General features: G+C 43.1%; 1 protein-coding gene across 1 annotated transcript in view; it reads right to left on the bottom strand.

Annotated features, from left to right (window-relative positions):
• LOC145342937 (A disintegrin and metalloproteinase with thrombospondin motifs 3-like) overlaps positions 1-18794 on the bottom strand; it is a 286375-nt gene that overhangs the window by 52206 nt on the left and 215375 nt on the right. Inside the window, exons 9-11 of the mRNA XM_080188573.1 lie at positions 15336-15479; positions 13967-14099; positions 2700-2813 (exon numbers count right to left, since the gene is read on the bottom strand). Coding sequence (XP_080044699.1) covers positions 2700-2813; positions 13967-14099; positions 15336-15479 — 391 coding nt within the window. The remainder of the gene's footprint in view (positions 1-2699; positions 2814-13966; positions 14100-15335; positions 15480-18794) is intronic.

Below are 18794 nucleotides of genomic sequence, written 5' to 3'. Positions count from 1 at the left end.
CACAATCCCTCTCACTACACATTCCTCATGCCACCTCAATGCAAACTCATGCCCCCCATCAACCCGAATGGCACCTTTACCCTCCATGCCAACTCATGCCCACACCATTCCAACTTCATGTCAGCTCATGCCCACACTCATTTCTGCATGCCCTGCAGTACCATCCTTGCCAACTCACGGCATTTCCATATTTGTTCACTCAGTATATACTGTGTATAAAAACAAATGAATTAATAATAACAATGACATGTGGAACTGCTCAGAAAACATTCATAATTTTCTTCAGACAAACTGTTGTTGCTACAATCCTATAAAAGTATAAATCAACTCGACCTTTAAGGTATCATTAACAGATTCTGTAAGCACTTGACTTCTCAAATAAACACTGAGTCATCAGAGATCACAGAAAAACAGCTTAAAGCTGTCAATCAGTGCAAAGATTTTCCTTCCCTGCATCTGTCTTAACAAAGTAAACCTTTTTATGGGAGTCAAGACTCTCTGCTGAATCTCGTTGTGCATCATGCTTGACTGAGAGCCCAGATAACCATAAAAGGGTTCTCCAACTCTGCTAGCCGACTCGGGAGCAAAAACCTGGGCCATAGTCATTCTAGAGAAGTGTTTTTATCTAATTGAATCACATATCTAAGATCAATTGAGCACAGACATAACTATTCAAGGATTATTGCCGCTGTGAAAAAATATTGTTTTGATCAGGTACAACTCTCCATTTACAATAATTCAACACTAATTGAGTTTTGTTGGCAAACAGTGAATTAGAATCATAGAGGTTTACAGCACAAAAACAGGCCCTCCGGCCCAATTTGTCCAGGCCACCCTTTTTTTTTAACCACTAAATTAGTCCCAATTGCCCGCATTTGACTTATATCCCTTTGTAGAACATAGAACATAGAAAAACTACAGCACAAACAGGCCCTTTGGCACACAAGTTGCACCGAACATCTCTACCTACTAGGCTTACCTATAACCCTTAATCCTACTAAGTCCCATGTACTCATCCAGAAGTCTCTTAAAAGACCCTATTGAATCTGCCTCCAACACCACCGCCAGCAGCCTATTCCATGCACCCACCACCCTCTGAGTGAAAAACTTACCTCTGACATCTCCTCTGTCTTACCTCTGACATCTCCTCTGTACCCTTCTTACCAGTGTAACTGTCTAAATGCTTTTTAGAAGACAAAATTGTACCCGCCTCTACTTGTTCCACACACTCACCACCCCCTGTTTGAAAAAACTGCCCCTCTGGACCTATTTGTATCTCTCCCCTCTCACTTTAAACATATTCCATCTAGTTTTAGAGTCCCCTACCTTTGAGAAAAGATATTGATTATCTAGCTGATCTATGCCCCTCATTATTTTACAGACGTCTATGAGATCACCCCTCAGCCTCCTATACTCCAGAGAAAAAAGTCCCAGTCTATCCAGCCTCTCCTTATAACTCAAACCATCAAGTCCCAGTAGCATCCTAGTAAATCTTTTCTGCACTCTTTCTAGTTTAATAATATCCTTCCTTTAATAGTGTTAACAGAGTTGTACACAGTATTCCAAGTTTGGCCTTACCAATATCTTGTACAACTTCAACAAGACGAATTCAGCATTCTGGCCAATGAAACCAAGCATGCCAAATGCCTTCCTCACTACTCTATCCATCTGTGACTCCAGTTTCAGGGAGCTATGAACCTGTACCCCTAGATCTCTTTGTTCTATAACTCTCCCCAGTGCCCTACCATTAACTGAGTAAGTCCTGCCCTGGTTTGTTCTACCAAAATGCATCACCTCACACTTATCTAAATTAAACTCCCCATCTGCCATTCATCAGCCCACTGGCCCAATTGATCAAGACTCCATTGCAATCCTAGATAACCTTCTTTACTGTCCACTATACCACTAATCTTGGTGTTATCTGCAAACTTACTATATATGCCTCCTAAGTTCTCATCCAAATCGTTAATATAAACGAAAAATAACAGTGGACTCAGCACTGATACCTAAGGCACATCCCTGGCCATAGGTCAAGAGAGAAAATGCTGGAAAATCTCAGCAAGAGCTGACGTTTCAAATCCAGATGACCCTATCTGGACTCGAAACAACAGCTCTTTTCTCTCCTTACAGATGCTGCCAGACCTGCTGAGATTTTCAAGCATTTTCTTTTTTGGTTTCATATTCCAACATCTGCAGTATTTTGTTTTTATCCGTGATCACAGGTCTCCAGTTTGTTTTTCAACCCTCTACAACCACCCTCTGTCTTCCGAGAAGTCGAAAATTGAAATTGAGTTTGGATGTACCAGTTAGAACATGCATCACTGATTTCATTATTTAGGTAGGAGTTTATGTCCATGGTCAGAACTACAGTGAAAGCTTCCAACAAATTTCTAAACCAATCTATGCTCTTGGGCAGAGTTTGGAACTCTTTTATCCTATACACTCGGATTGTTTAAAAAGTTCAATGGATCTCTAGCAATTTTTAAGAGAGGACATTGTTTCAGTGGAAGTACAATTCATCTCAGTGTTCTACCCTATTACACTGATCAGTGGTTTAGCTGGAGCTATATTGCAGTTTCCAAGCATTCTTAACTCTGTGGTCCATTCAATCCAGGATCAGGTGTGTAATATGTCACTGCTCAAAATGCAAATCATTAATTTTGTCCAAAAGAAGTAACAGTGTTTCAGGGACAACTTACCTTTCCAGGTCCACAATCTGTTCCATCTAAAGGAGGTCCTTTCTTTGTCTTGCAGAAGAATGGGTTGTCAGGATGACTGCACCATAACTGCTTACATGGGTCAAAGGTGCGAAACTGTAATCACAAGAAAGTTAAATTGCCTTTTTTCTTGCTAGAAGGCCTTAAAAACAGCAATCAGCTAATTATTAAAAGTTTATTTATTTGTGTCACAAGTAGGCTTACATTAACACAGTAATGAAGTTACTGTGAAAATTCCACAGTTGCCACACTCTGATGCCTATTTGGGTACACTGAGGGAGAATTTAGCATGGTCAATGCACCTAACCAGCTCATCTTTCAGACTGTGGGAGGAAACCCACGCAGACACAAGGAAGATATGCAGACTCCTCACTGACAGTAACCCAAGCCAGAATTGAACCCAGGACCCTGGCACTGTAAGGCAGCAGTGCTAACCACTGTGCCATAGTTTTAAGGTTCAAAATCAAAATATGTTTTTTCCACATTTTGAAAATGATGGTAAATATGAGTCATTTTATAAGTGCCTTGTCCCATAGATCAGGACTGTGTGTCAGTCAAACAATGAATGGCCAACTGAGTGCTCCTGTCTACTGAAGGACACTGTTAAGACAAGAGTTAGGGTTTTAATTCTGTAGGGCTGTTTCAAGTGCTTTGATCTAATGAGGCTTGACATTGGGAGTAGAGTGAAGATAAGGCTACATTAATTGTTGGGCTGATTTGCTGATCCATGCTCCTGTCTAGCTAGTCTCCACATTGGCAGTGATGGAGATATGGGTATAACATTGCAGGACTGATGCTATGACTTGTGCTCTATGCTCTTTAATTTTGGCATCTCTGCTTCACAAAATTACCTTTTGTAACTTTGACTTTCATTTCTCTTGTTAATGAAGTTACCAAATAAAATAGGCACCACTCTCTGCTATGAGCACTGGTTCAGTCAACTTCCGTATATATATAATATGCAAATAAAATGGATAGTTTATACAACTTTTCTTGATATATCACAGTGTGACAATATTGCCATGGTCACACAGGGCCTATCTAAAGCAAACTCACTATTGGATGTCTTCTTTATATATTGGTTCATTTGATGTGGGTGTCATTGGCTAGGCTAGCATTTATTGCCCATTCCTAATTGTCCTTGAGAAGGTGGTTGTGTGCTGCCTTTATATTTTCAAGACATAATGTAAGTAATAACTAATTCTGTTTATATATCAATGTGACTATATTTCTGGCCTGGTCAAATTATATGGGTGATCTGACAAAAATCAAGCCTTGCATAAAAAGTCTTGGGCCTTCCATGTGTGAATAGTTGCTCAATACTTGGGGCTAATGATTGGCAAGAATCATTTGTGGCACACAAACACAAGGTGTTGGGGGGAGCGGGGGAAGGTACAGCTAAGATCTTATTCTATGGGGGCGATACTCCCCAAAAAATTCTAAGCGCTGAATTTGTGGGAAAAATGGTGTAAATCATGATTATTTTTCAGTGCAACTTCAGACAAGAATCTCCCACACTCTGTGCAACGTAGAGGTCACAATTCGGAATATCATTAAAGGGGCAGGGCCTATTCACGCTAAAGTCTGACAGCTCCAGAACTCTGATCATGTGCAGTAGCCCTGAACTGTCATCCTGAACTTTGCTGGCCAGCTCGATTGCAGCTCCAGTAAACATTCCTGACCCAGCCCCAACCCAACCACCTGGTCTCCAGCTCCTCTCCTCGACAGTGACGATCCCCCTCATCCTTCCAGACTTCCCCCCACTGCAGACCCTCCCTCCCAGCCCACGCCCATCACTGGCCTTCCTCCAGCCCTGACCAGATCCCAATGCAGAATGGCAGTGGGACCCCACCGTACCCACCAATTGCCCCCTAGGCCCTGCCCCATCAGGTCTCACCCCTAAGACCCACATCAATAGGCCCCATCCCCCTGGCACTGACCAATGTCTGATGGGCAGTGTCAAGGTGTCCTCTGGGCATGGGCACTTTACTCCTGGGACAGTGTCAGGGGCACAGGCTGGCATTACCAGGGTGCCGCTGCCCAGGGAACATCACCCCCTGCCAACAGACCCCCAGGAGCTCTGATTGCCTCCCCCATTCACTCCAGCAGGGTTGCTACTAGTTCCCCGAAAGTGGGGAGTTACTCTAAACCCCACTGGAGTGAACTTGTACTGGCGGGGTGAGAGACGCTATTGGGCTCCAGAGAATTCAGTTCCTGGCTTGATAATGTCATTCAAATAACATTAAAAATAGTTTAAAATTATTTATCTGATCTTCCTGCCGGATTCCTGCATGATCCTGACCATGCCGAATTTCCAGCAGTGGGAGACACACATGCAGATCGGCACACGTGTGCATTTCCTGATCTGACCCGTGAGAATTGCCTCCTATATTTTTATTATATTTATTATCATGAGTAATTTATACATTTTTTAAAAATGTACTAAATCTTTAAAATAACTATGGCTGACCATGACTCAGAAAAACTGACACATCTTTATCTCTGAAGAGACATTAATAGACTGGTGAGTTCCAGAAGACCAACTTCCAAGTGAATCATGCAAAGGCCATTTACATTTCTAAAGTCAGGCCTGGCCAACAGAGTCTACCCATCTGTTAGGCCAAAGGACCTTGGAAGAACTTTGGAAATTCTTAATGGCTAAAACTGTAACAGTTTCAAGAATCCAGATTAAAGAAGAATATACATCCTTTGTCAAAGCCGAAATGGAGAAATTGCAGCCACATGATTCCCTCGCCCACCCCCAAATACACATCTCCCAAATTCCAAGCAAACTATAATATTGTCTCTTGGAGCTCAAAGTTCAGTTTGCCATCTTCCATCGTCCATTCAGTAGCTCAGAAAAAAAGACTCTTTGCAGGCTTGAATGACTGGCACCACCTGTGCTTTTTCTCCTGAAACTTCTGTTCCATTGCCTATAAGACTCTGTAGTCTTTGCTCTGTACCTCCTTTTCTTTATCCTTTTTTTGCTGTATGAATGTAGAAATGGGGGAGGGGCAGTTGTGAACCCTCTTCCCATTAGTGGGAACCCTCTAAGTTTATCCAATCGTAATTTTGCTGTGGGTAATTAATAGAAAATTAGATCACACCAAAACTGAGGGTTTGGGACAAATGCCTTCATTTTTAGTGGGAAGTCAAAAATCCAAATCATCTTGCTGTTTACAGACAGGTGGGGAGAGGAGAAAGCAGGGCTTTTTCAGTTAAACTCCTTCCTGTATATGACACAGGCAATGATCATCTCCAATAAGAGAGAATGTAACTATCTTCCCATGACATTCAACAGCATTACTATCGCTGAATCTCCCACTGTCAACATCCTAGGGGTTACCAGTGACCAGAAACTGAATTGGACAAGTCATATAAACACTGCGAGTGCAAGAGCAAGTCAGAGATTCAGAATTATGCGGCAACTCACAATAGCTTACTTCCTGACTCCCAAAATCTTGTCCACTATATCCAAGGCACAAGTCAGAAGTGTGATGGAATACTCTCCACTTGACAAGCTGAGTGCAGTTCGATCAACATGCTCAACATCATCCAGGATAAAGCTGGGCTTTGCAACAACTACTGGCAGCTCACCTAAGCTTCTTTTCAAACCCATAACCTTTACCACATAGAGGAACAAGGACAGCAGATGCGTAGGAACATCACCACCTGCAAGATCCCCTCCAAGCCTCACATCATCCTGACTTGGAACTATAGTAAGAAGTCTCACAATACTAGGTTAAAGTCCCCTACAGCTTTATCTGGTAGTGTGAGAAGTAGTGTAATTTTTAAGGCTGCAAGAGCTAACAGTACAATCAGCAGTGATGGACGAGTTCAGCAGCATACAGAAAGGGGGAGGCACATGACAGACAGTTAACTAGGTTACACGAAACAGATAACCGCAGTGATGAGATTAAGCGCAAAATGGGAGTTGAGAGAGTGTTAATTGAAGGAATGACGTGTTTAAAGTTAACAAGGTTAACAGCCAAATAAGGGGGAATAACACAATACAAGCCATCACAATGTTTGAAAAACAGTATAAAATGTGCTGCAAATCTATGTAAGGTGTGCCTATTTTGACTAGACACCCGGTCTTGCAAGAACGACAAATAAAATCTTGCTCCTTCAGAACTTGACTTGACTAAATTGTTTAACTGTGAGATGTGTTTCTCACAATTGGGGGCTCGTCCGGGATCCTAACATCCCTGGTAGGGAGGTTGCCAGTGACAACTGGGAAGACGCGTCCCGTTCCAAATTGAATGGTCCCAGGTGTTCATCGGTGGACTTCTCTGCCACTGACTGTTGAGAATCCTAGGAAAGTTGTTCTGAACGAGTAAGTGGGAAACGATAGGCACCGTCGTGTGGTCGGGCAACGCTGTGCACAGACCAAGGTAAGAAAAGTGACTTTTAAGTATTGCCTTGGCGACCGGGTCGTGGTAGGTAAACCATGGGAAGTGGGGGTAGTAGGACAAAGTCCCCCGGGAAAGGTGCTGGGAATCCGCGGAGAAAGGGTGGGGCCCCAGGGAACATCCCTCCAGAAAGTCCTTTGGGACGGATGTTGGAAGAAGGGTGGGGCCCCAGGGAACATCCCTCCAGAAAGTCCGTTGGGAAGGATGTTGGAAGGTTTGGGCACTAGTACTAGGGATAAAAACAAGACGACAATGATGAAATATTGTGTTTTGTTTGGGTGAAGGAACCAATCAGGAGTCCGTCCGTCTTCTGGCCAAAGTACGGTTCGGTTGAGGATTGGGTTTGTCAGATTCTTAATAAATATGTGAGACAGAAGCAGCCGGCGTCCCAGGAAGGAATTGATCATGCAAGTTGCTGGATAATGTTAATTTAGGGGCTGCGGGGGAGGTTATGTGATGAGGGAGCAGAGGAAAGTCGAATAAGGGAGGTGCCCCTAGAGGCACTGGAGTTTGTGGATGGGTCACGAAGTATATAGATGGATCAGCATGAATGGGATGGACCTACAATTGGTCTGAGCAGAAAGAGGTAGAGAGAAGTATGTCAGTGGAACTGGGAACCCTGACATGGGCTTTTACTGAGGTGCGGGGAGAACGCTAATAGTGGTTATGTATTTGGAATTGTGCATGACTATATGACTGTTTGAGAGAGAAAGGGATTTGTCACGACATGAGGCACCCGAATCAAACATGGTCAAATTTATTAGAGGCCAGTGAGCTCCCATCAGTAAAGGGTTAAAAAGAGACAAGCAGGCTGACTCTGTATGGTACAGAGAGAGAGAGAGAGAGAGAGGGTGTAACTGTGTAATTGAGACCCTCATGTGATGTAATAGATATAGCCAATCAAAGTGAATTGCTTTAAGTTTTTAAGTTTACTAAATTATGTAGGGATCGGACAGAGATTTGAATTCTGCCAAGTGGGAAAGGTGGCATTATATTGCATTTTAAAGTTGTGAGGAGAGATAACCATTTAGGCACATAGTAGATTTGATTTTGTACTTGCCTGTGTTGGTTACAAAGGCAGAGCTGTAGAAATAATTAAACATGTAGATTGCACATTAGAATGCTTTCAGTATTTCTTCGTGCATCTGTGCTCCAAGTGATGTTTTGTTTTATTGTACCAGAATTGTAAGAAGGTGCAAGGGTCTTGATTTAGTGAGGATATTTAATGGTGATAAAAATAAATCTTATTTTGGATTTTCTGAATCAGGCTTTAGTTAATTAAACTGCTGTACTTTGACTCACAATTAGTCTCAGAGGTATCTTTACCTACAAGGATTGGTGCTGAAACCTGGGATCTGTTTACGGGTCCGGTTGAATGGCCACAACTGGAGCTCCGGAACAGATTACCAAATTTAAGGGAGTGAATCAAAGTACAGTAGGTGCTCATCTGTGATGAAAAAGTGTGAGTGTGTGTGAGAGGTCTGAGCTGAGCACGTACAGACAAGGAGGCATCTGTCTTTACACCTAGCCCTAGACCAGTTGTTAAGAGGGGTAGCCCCCTACGCAAAGCTCAGGAGTTTGAAGTGGGTGTAAAGGCTAGAGAAGGATGCCTGGGATGTGATGTTCAGACGTGAGTAAGAAAGAAAGCCGGCTTAATAGTGTGAGCTTAAAGGTGTAAGCTCACGAGTGTAAGCGGTGGTACGGAGGGGACTGATCACCCCTGATAGGTATCACCGGACTGTGATAAGAGCGACCTAGGGGTGGGATCCATTTCACCCACTAGATCAACAATGGAAATGATTGGAAAAAAAAAGGACAGAACTAAGAAAATTGGAATTCTCTTAGTTTGAATTAATTGAACAGGTTTAAACCAGATTAATTGAACACATCTCAGTCTTGGGTAAAAAAAATATTGGGCTGACGACAAGGAGAAAATTAAAACGTCAGAATCACAGATTAGAGAGTTAGAAAAGAGAAACCAAACAAAGAAAATAGCAGTATTGTTAATACATCAGTTAGCTGGACTAATTGAACAAGTAGTCACTTCCACTAAGAAGTGGAGTGGGGATAAAAAAGATTAAGGAATTAGAATTCAGAGTAAGGGAACTGGAGAAACAAAACCAAGTGTTAGAAGACTACTGCAGAGGGACATCACCTCCCTACCCCGGCAGTATGACCAAATAGACCCGATAGTCTGGGCAGGGGAAGGAAACCGAGGGGGATTAGACGCTCCTCCTCTGCAAATAAATTTAAAAAAAAAGGAGAGACGGTGTGTGTTAAGCAATACCCTATACCTTTGCAAGGAAAAAAAGGATTACAGCCAGTAATTGAAGGATTGGTTAGAGATGGACTGTTAGAACCCTGCATGTCCCCTTATAATACCCCTATATTGCCTGTAAAGAAGCCTGAGGGAACGTACCGCCTGGTACAGGACCTAAGGGCCCTGAACCAGATAGTGACGATGCGACACCCCATTGTCCCTAATCCTTATATTTTATTAAGCAAGATTCCTCCTGATCACGGATGGTTCAGTGTAGTGGACCTAAAAGATGCATTTTGGACATGCCCACTGGTGGAAGAAAGTCGAGACTTATTTGCTTTTGAGTGGGAAAATCCTATCACAGGACGGAAACAGCAGTTCAGGTGGACAGTGCTCCCACAGGGGTTCACAGAGTCACCAAATCTTTTCGGTCAAGTCTTACAGCAGGTGTTAGAAAGATTTAAAAAGCCTGATGAAATCACGTTACTACAATATGTAGATGACCTACTAGTAACAGGAGGAGGAAAGGAAAAGGTAATAGAAGCCACAAATAGCTTATTGAATTATCTGGGACAACAGGGATTCAGGGTGTCAAAGAAAAAGCTGCAGTACGTAGAGAAGGAAGTTAAATACCTTGGACACCTAATCAGTGAGGGAAGGAGAAGAATAGATCCAGAAAGAATACAAGGAATCCTAGATCTAAATATACTATGGACTAAAAAGGAACTTAGGAGGTTCTTGGGATTAGTAGGATACTGTAGATTGTGGATCAAAGGGTACGCACAGAAAACTAAACAACTATATTTGAAACTGTTAGAAGAAGAACCTAATGTTTTAAAGTGGACAGAGGATCTAAGCTGATAATAGAAACGAAACTCCCTTGGACTAAGTGCTTACCAAAAGCACTTTTTGCGTATTTGTACAGCTCCTCGAAAGGATTTGGGTTTATCCCCCTATGAAATGCTATTTGGACTACCTTATATGGGGGCAGTCGGGGAGTTACCGGTTCCTGAAATGAATGATCAATTTGTAAAGAAATATATACTGGGCCTGTTCTCCTCGATATCTTCCCTTAGGAAACAAGGATTATTGTCGCAGACTCCAGCCCTCGACTTCACGGTACATACAATTCAACCAGGAGATCGGGTCCTGGTAAAGTCATGGAAAGAAACTAAGCTGCAACCGGAATGGGAGGAACCATATCAAGCACTCCTAACAACTGAGACAGCAATCAGGACTGCTGAAAAGGGGTGGACACATCATACTATAATCAAGGGACTGGTAAAACCTCCAGATAATTCCAACACGTGGATGGTCAAACTGACTGAAGAACCTTTGAAGCTGAAATTTAAAAGACTCTAAATAATCAATTTTTAGTTGCGGCGTGAGCGCGGGAAAGGAACTGTTTTGAATTAAGTTCTCTCCTAAAAGGTAACGAGAAAGGGATAGAATGGAAGGGGTAACCTGGATAATGCTTTCCTTCCTCTTGTCCAAGAGAGTACTTACAAGTATGGGATATAATTCAGATAAGTTAGAAGAGGACAAGGGAAACACTATGAGCTCAGTTACGGTTCTGGATCTCACTACAACACAGGTAGTAGAGACAGACCTGTGTTCTTTGGTAATATGTGGGGATCTGGTGAGCCAGCAAAAATATTCGGTAGAATCCTTACAATTTTATGCCGACGGAAAGTATCCTTGGGGTAAACTCCCTTCCATAATATCCCTTCATCAGAAACATATGCAGCCAAGATCAGAATGCCTAGATAAGGAATACAATCTTATAGGGACCAAATGGACTGAAAAAAAAAAATAAGCAGTCCAGTCTTAGATCCTAAGAACCTCTCCCGGTACTCCATAGCTGGTGGGCCCTTCTTTACAGGTAACTGGACCAGGGACCAACAATTGCACCAGGCAGTATTTGGAATTAGGGTAAAGGAGGGAGGAAAAGATAGCAAATTGAAATGTTGTTTCCGAATCTATGTAGATAAAAATTTGAAAACACCTGACTAGAATGATAAGGTTCCCCAAAACGACCCAAGGGCAGTAAGAGTGGTCGAAGTAAACAACCTAAAACAAATCCTTGAAATAGAGACTGGGTATGAGGAGACTAATGCCTGGGTAGAATGGGTCAAATACACTGTAAAAAGCTTAAATAAAAGCAATTGCTATGCCTGTGCGTCTGGGAAGCCAGTGGCCCAAATAGTACCCTTCCCTCTGGGATGGAAACGCGACAGAAGAGGTATGGAGTGCATGTTAGCCCTGTATCAAGAAAAGGAAGCATGGGGCAACCCGAACTGCACATCCCTATCCCTGATGTACCCTCCTGTGGAAGCAAAGAACTTAAAAACTCCCCCTCAGTTTCTCACTGCCGTTGTGAATCACACTTCATGTGTGAACCGACAAAGGGCAGAGTTAACTCATAATATGGGGGAGTTAGAATCATGCTCAGAGGTCAGGAGCATTACAGAGAACGGAATGGGAGGGAACTATTCATCATTGAAAATCCCCAGAGCAGATATATGGTGGTATTGTGGAGGAAGGGTACTGAGGCCAACTCTACCCCCTCAGTGGAAAGGTACATGTGCAATTGTCCAATTGGCTATACCATTTACCCTGGCATTTGAAAAATCAAAAGGATCAGGAAAAACAAGAGATCAGTGATAGGAATTTCTTTTGATGAAAAGATATATCTAGATCCCATAGGAGTGCCTCGGGGAGTTCCAGATGAATTTAAAGCTCGAAATCAGATTACAGCTGGGTTTGAATCCTTGTTTTGGTGGGTAACAATAAATAAGAACGTAGATTGGATAAATTATATAAGATTGGGACGAGCAAGTGAATAGTATGTTAGCCAAACTGGAACAACCTACTCGCGCATATCTGGACTAAACCTGGAAAAAGGGATGCTAGTAAAAAATTACAGACAGTAAAAAGAAAAGGGGGGATTGTGAGAAGTAGTGTAATTTTTAAGGCTGCAAGAGCTAACAGTACAATCAGCAGTGATGGACGAGTTCAGCAGCATACAGAAAGGGGGAGGCACATGACAGACAGTTAACTAGGTTACACGAAACAGATAACCGCAGTGATGAGATTAAGCGCAAAATGGGAGTTGAGAGAGTGTTAATTGAAGGAATGACGTGTTTAAAGTTAACAAGGTTAACAGCCAAATAAGGGGGAATAACACAATACAAGCCATCACAATGTTTGAAAAACAGTATAAAGTGTGCTGCAAATCTATGTAAGGTGTGCCTATTTTGACTAGACACCCGGTCTTGCAAGAACGACAAATAAAATCTTGCTCCTTCAGAACTTGACTTGACTAAATTGTTTAACTGTGAGCTGTGTTTCTCACAGTAGCACAAGGCATGAGCTTTCAGAGCACTGCTCCTTCATCAGGGAGTAAGAATTATAGTGCCATTCCTTCACTGTTTAAGACTATAAGACATAGGAGCAGAAGTAGGCTATTCAATATGATCTGATATAATAATCATCAAATTGCCTTCTCCACTTTATTCCCGTTATGTTTGATTCCCTTACGGATTAAGTATCAGTCCATCTCAGCCTTGAACATACTTAACCACCCAGCCTCTATAATCCTCTGTGGTAAAGGAATACACAAATTAACTACCCTCGGAGAATAAATTCCCCCTCAATTCTGTCTTATACGGACAACCCATACTCTAAGATTATGCCTCTGGTCCTAGACACTCCCACAAGGGGAAATAACCTCTCAGCATCTACCCTGTCAACCCTCTGAGAATCCTGTCTGTCTCATTAATCCTGTCTCTCTCATTTTTCCAGACTCCGGTGAATATGGACCCAACCTACTCACAGCACAATTTCTCATTACTTGTAAGAGAAGTTCAGAGCTAGGGTTTAGGTGTGAAAGTCTAACCTGCACATCATCTACCAACCCTGACATTGACACTGACCATCCCCTGGGAGAGTTCCATCTTTGTGTTTGCCCTTTACTGAACAATGCCTATTGCATGGAACAAACCTGATAACCATTCATGGTTGCTGTGGATCTGCAGCCTTGCAGAATTTACCCTGAAATATTGTTTTGAACTGCAAAAGAAACAGTGAAGTATTTGGTCAGGCATGAGTGCTCAGCTCCCTTATTTCTGTTCCTTTGCCCCACCGTCTTATGTCAATGCTGGCTATTGCCAGAACAGGCAGCTGCAGGCAAACAGCCCTGCAGTGTCTCAGTAAAATAGCCATTCTTCATCTGAGTGCTGAAGCAGTGAATGTTGGCCAGGGTTTGATCAGAGAGAGGAAACTTTAGAATCAGGTCTGATCTTGTCCTTGCCCAACATGCAAATCAGGACACTTCTGTCAATCTGAGTTGACCATCCACCATGATCAATTCTTAAACCAGTTAAAGTCTGATGACTTAACACAACACAACAAACCAAACTTGAAGCTTAATCTCACACCACATGATATAGTTGACCATGAAAGAGTTTCCACCTCTAACCTACAATATTTGTTGCTAATTGTCTCATCTCACATTGGAGTGTTATTTTAATCCCCCTATTTCACAATTATTGGGTGATTATTTTGGCAAAACATACAGCTGTGCACATCTTGTAGCCCACACCAAAATCAAAACGGCATTGTTCATCCATTGAGTAGTTTATCCCTGGCAACTCTGGAAGCTTGGGCCAATCGTGTTCAAATGGATCATCCAGGAGGCAGTCATAGGAGCTGTAGGAAGAACAAAAAGCTGACTGAATCTATGATCATTTCACTAGAATTTTCATCCCAATTGTTCAAACTTTCTAGATTATTCTGATAAAACCCCTGGAATGCTACAGCAATTGGATCATTCCACATCCATCATTCCCAGAGGCTATCCCACAGCATGAAGCATTGAATACAGGAACAAAGAACAAAGCACAATACAGCACGGGAAACAGGCCCTTCGGCCCAACGAGCCTACGCCACCATTTCAACACTGTGAGTCCCCTCTCCACCCATGACCCTTGTCTACGATTATGGCACTCCACATTAGAAACCAGATTGAGGGGAGACTAATTTAGGGACAATTTGTTACACTAATCAGCCTAAGAGCACATCTTTGGGGTGTGGGAGGAAATCGGAGCACCCGGAGAAAACCCACGCAAGCACGGGAGTTGGGACATTTTGTTGAAATTGTACAAGACATTGGTAAGGCCATACTTGGAATAGTGTGGTCACCTTATTATAGAAAGGATATTATTAAATTAGAAAGAATGCAGAAAAGATCTACTAGGATGCTACTGGAACTTGATGGTTTGAGTTATAAGGAGAGGCTGGATAGACTGGGATGTTTTTCTCTGAAGCGTAGGAGGCTGAGGTCTGATCTTATAGAGTCTATAAAATGTTGAGGGGCATAGGTCAGCTAGATAGCCATTATATTTTCCCAAAGATAGGGGAATCTAAAATTAGAGGGCCCAGGTTTAAGGCGAGAAGGGAGAGATACAAAAGAGTCCAGGGGGGGCAATTTTTTCACACAAGGTGTGGTGAGTGTATGGAACAAGCTGCCAGATGTAGTAGTTGAGGCGGGTACAATTTTGTCTTTTAAAATATGTTTAGACATGTTACTAGGTAAGATGGCCTAATTCAGCAGCCCAGGGACTTGATAGAGGGAGTACTAGCTGAAAATGAATGATCGAAGTTCCTGTGCTGTACTTTTCTTTGTTTTTTGATAATGTTGCTATTGCTCAGGTTACAGCAAGACATTAATTCCACTTACTTTGTTTCCATTAGTTTGGGACACCGTTAAGGTGCTAATCCAAAATTATTTTAACAATACATCATCAGGAATGAACATTGCAGGCACCAAACACAAAACACCAGTCTTTCCCTCCTATCTCACTGCAGCACCTTCCCTGAAAAATTAATTTTCAATAAATTCAGCAACACAGGGCCAATAATCTGACAGCATATTGATGTACTCACTTAAGATATCGCTTGAGCTCTTGCCCACTGCACCGCGACCAATGAAATCGGTGAAATGCAGCCTGGACCAAAGGTGCCATAACACTTCCCATGCTGGTTTCATCTCCACACCGGTTTCCTTGACCATCATGTTCCATTCCCAGACTACAAGAGTTTCAATAAAACTTTGTTAGAAAGATCAACAGTTTACATTTTTTTGAAAGAGAATCTGATCATATTGCTTTAAATTTAAGTTTATTTATTAGTGTCACAAGGTAGGCTTACTTATTATTACTTACGTGGCGAAAAACTGCAGCAGGCGACGGTGCAGAGGGACCTCGGGGTCCTTGTGCATGAGTCGCAAAAACCCAGCTTGCAGGTGCAGCAGGTGGTCAGGAAGGCGAATGGGATGCTGGCCTTCATAGCGAGGGGGATTGAATATAAAAGTAGGGAGGTCTTGCTGTGGCTGTATAGGGCATTGGTGAGGCTGCAGCTGGAGTACTGTGTGCAGTTTTGGGCGCCGTACTTACGCAAGGATATTTTGGCCTTGGAGGGAGTGCAGAGGAGGTTTACTAGGCTGATGCCGGAGTTGAGGGGGTTGAGCTATGAGGAGAGGCTGAATAAATTAGGCTTGTACTCGTTGGAGTTTAGAAGAATGAGGGGAGATCTCATTGAGACGTATAAGATGATGAATGGGATGGATAGGATAGAGGTGGAGAGACTCTTCCCGCTCAGAAAGGATAGCAGGACTAGGGGGCACAGCCTCAAGATAAAGGGGGGCGGTTTAGAACAGAGTTGAGGAGGAACTTCTTCACTCAAAGGGTGGTGAATCTCTGGAATTCTCTGCCCGTTGAAGTGGTGGAGGCTACCTCGCTAAATATTTTTAAGACGCGGGTTGATGGGTTTTTGAAAGGAGAGGGGATTAAGGGTTATGGGGAGAGGGCGGGAATGTGGAACTGAGCCACGACAGATCAGCCATGATCTTATTGAATGGCAGGGCAGGCTCGAAGGGCTAGTTGGCCTACTCCTGCTCCTATTTCTTATGTTCTTAGGCTTACATTAACAATGCAACGAAGTTACTGTGAAAATCCCCTAGTCGCCACACTTTGGGAATCAAATCCAGGTTGCTGACACTGTGAGGCAGCAATGCTAACCATTGTAACATGAATGAAAATCCATCCAACACTGAGTCAGACAGTTAAGCTTCAAGCCCCTATCTAGGACTAGGGCACATTATCCAGGCTGACATTTTAATGCAAAAACTGCATGACTGGAGGTGATACGTTAAATCAAAACTAATATATTCCAGCTGTTTCTGCCAGCAGGATCATCCGGTCCAACTGCATTGAGCTCCCACTTTGGTTTCTCAGTGATGAAGGGTACAAGCAACAGGAAAACATATTGACAGCAAGGGGAACAGAAGATCCCACCATTGGAAATTAATGGGCTACCTCTGCCGTTGCAAAATACACCATGGATAGAGGGCATGTGAAAAATCCACCACCCCATCACCCCCACAACCTGCTGGTCCAAGAACTGCAGAGATCCCATGCCAATAGGTTACATTTGGTCATGGCCAACAACCCACCATCAACCTTTGCATCACAAACACACTTACTTGCTGCTTGTGGAATTTTGCTATGTGCAAGTTGCTACTTGCATAATAACAGTGCACCGCAGAAGTAACTTGCTACAAAGTGCCTTAGAAAACTCTAACGATGTGATGAAGAACTATATAAATGTTTTAACATTGCTGATTAATTTAACAAGCAGCGAGTCCCACAACAAGATTACAACATGGATTACAATTCCAGCACAGTCCACCCTCTTCCCTCCCCTATCCTGCCCCAGTAGGATGAAGGGCCAGGCTAGGTGCCCAAAGGAATTCTGAACCTTTTTTAGGTTGGTTTTACACCACCACATCCAGCCAAATTAAGCCAACAGTTACGTGCAGGGCAGCTTAGAGCCACCCCTGGTGACAGGCTGTTCCAGCCGGGTGTTGCATTAACACATCAGAATATCATATGCTGGTGTGAAGCTCTGAGCAGGCAATCCTAGAGTCAAAGAAATGGTATGCAATGCCTTGAAAAAGAGGGATAAGAGGAGGAAAGGAATAATAGTGGGGCAGTTTGGCCAGACAGGGCATCATGGTGGCACAGTGGTTTGCACTGCTCCCTCACAGTGCCAGGAACCTGGATTCGATTCCCTGCTTGGGTCACTGTCTGTGTGGAGTTTACACATTCTCACAATGTTTGTGTGGGTTTCCTCTAGGTGCTCTGGTTTCCTCTCACAGTCAAAGATGTGCAGTTTAGATAGACTGGTCATGCTACATCATGCCTCTGTACAGGCATGGAACATTCTGAAAGGGGAGGGTGAACAGTCAGAGGGGATGATACACATTGATACTAATGACATAGGCAGGAAGAATGACAAGATCCTGCAAGGGGAGTTCAGGGAGTTAGGTAGTAGTTAAAAAAGAGGACCTCTAGGTTGTAATCTCAGGATTTCTTTCTGTGTCATGTGCCAGTGAAGCTAGGAACAGGAAGATAGTGCAGCAAAACATGTGGCTAAAGAGCTGGTGTAGGAGGGAGAGGTTCAGATATCTTGATCATTGGGATCTCTTCTGGGACAGGTGGGACCTGTACAAGAAGACGGGTTACATCTAAACTGGAGGGGCTTTGACTAAGGGTCATCTGGACTCCTGACGTCAGCTCTTTCCTCTCCTTACAGATGATGCCAGACCTGCTGAGATTTTCCAGTGTTCCTCTTTTGGGCACCAATATCCTGGCAGGTAGATTTGCTAGAGTCACTTGGGTGGGATTAAACTAATATAGAAGGGGGAGGGTGGGAACCAGAGAAATAGGTCAGCAGGAGAAATAACTGAGGAGGGCTACAGACTAAGGACAGTAAGAAGATTATGGGCGGCCCTGTGGCACAGTGGTTAGCACTGCTGCTTCACAGCTCCAAAAACCTTGGTTCGATTCCCGGCTTGGATCACTGTCTGTTTGGAGTTTGCACATTCTCCTTGTGTCTGCGTGTGTTTCCTCTGGGTGCTCCAGTTTCCTTCCACACTCCAAAGATTTGTGGGTTAGATTGACTGGCCATGCTAAAATTGCCCCTTAGTGTCCTGAGATGCATAGGTTAGAGAGATTAGTGGGTAAAATATGTAGGGCGTGGGTGGGATTGTGGTCGGTGCAGACTCGATGGGCTGAATGGCCTCTTTCTGTACTGTTGGGTTTATATGATTCTATGATTAAGAGGAAGACCAGTTGTTGAACACAGCAGGATTGGTGGTCTGAAGTGCATTTGCTTCAATGCGAGGAGCATAACAGGTTAAACAGATGAATTTAGAGCTTGGATTAGTACTTGGAACTATGTTGTTGTTGCTATTACAGAGACTTTGTTGAAAGATAGACAGGATTGGCAGCTAAACATTCCAGGATTTAGATGCTTCACGTAGGATAGAACGGGATGTAAAAG

The sequence above is a fragment of the Carcharhinus amblyrhynchos genome, chromosome 5 (genome assembly GCF_965287045.1).
Source record: "Carcharhinus amblyrhynchos chromosome 5, sCarAmb.v2.hapA, whole genome shotgun sequence".
Classification (NCBI taxonomy): Eukaryota; Metazoa; Chordata; class Chondrichthyes; order Carcharhiniformes; family Carcharhinidae; genus Carcharhinus; species Carcharhinus amblyrhynchos.
This window is presented reverse-complemented; position numbering and strand designations above follow the sequence as displayed.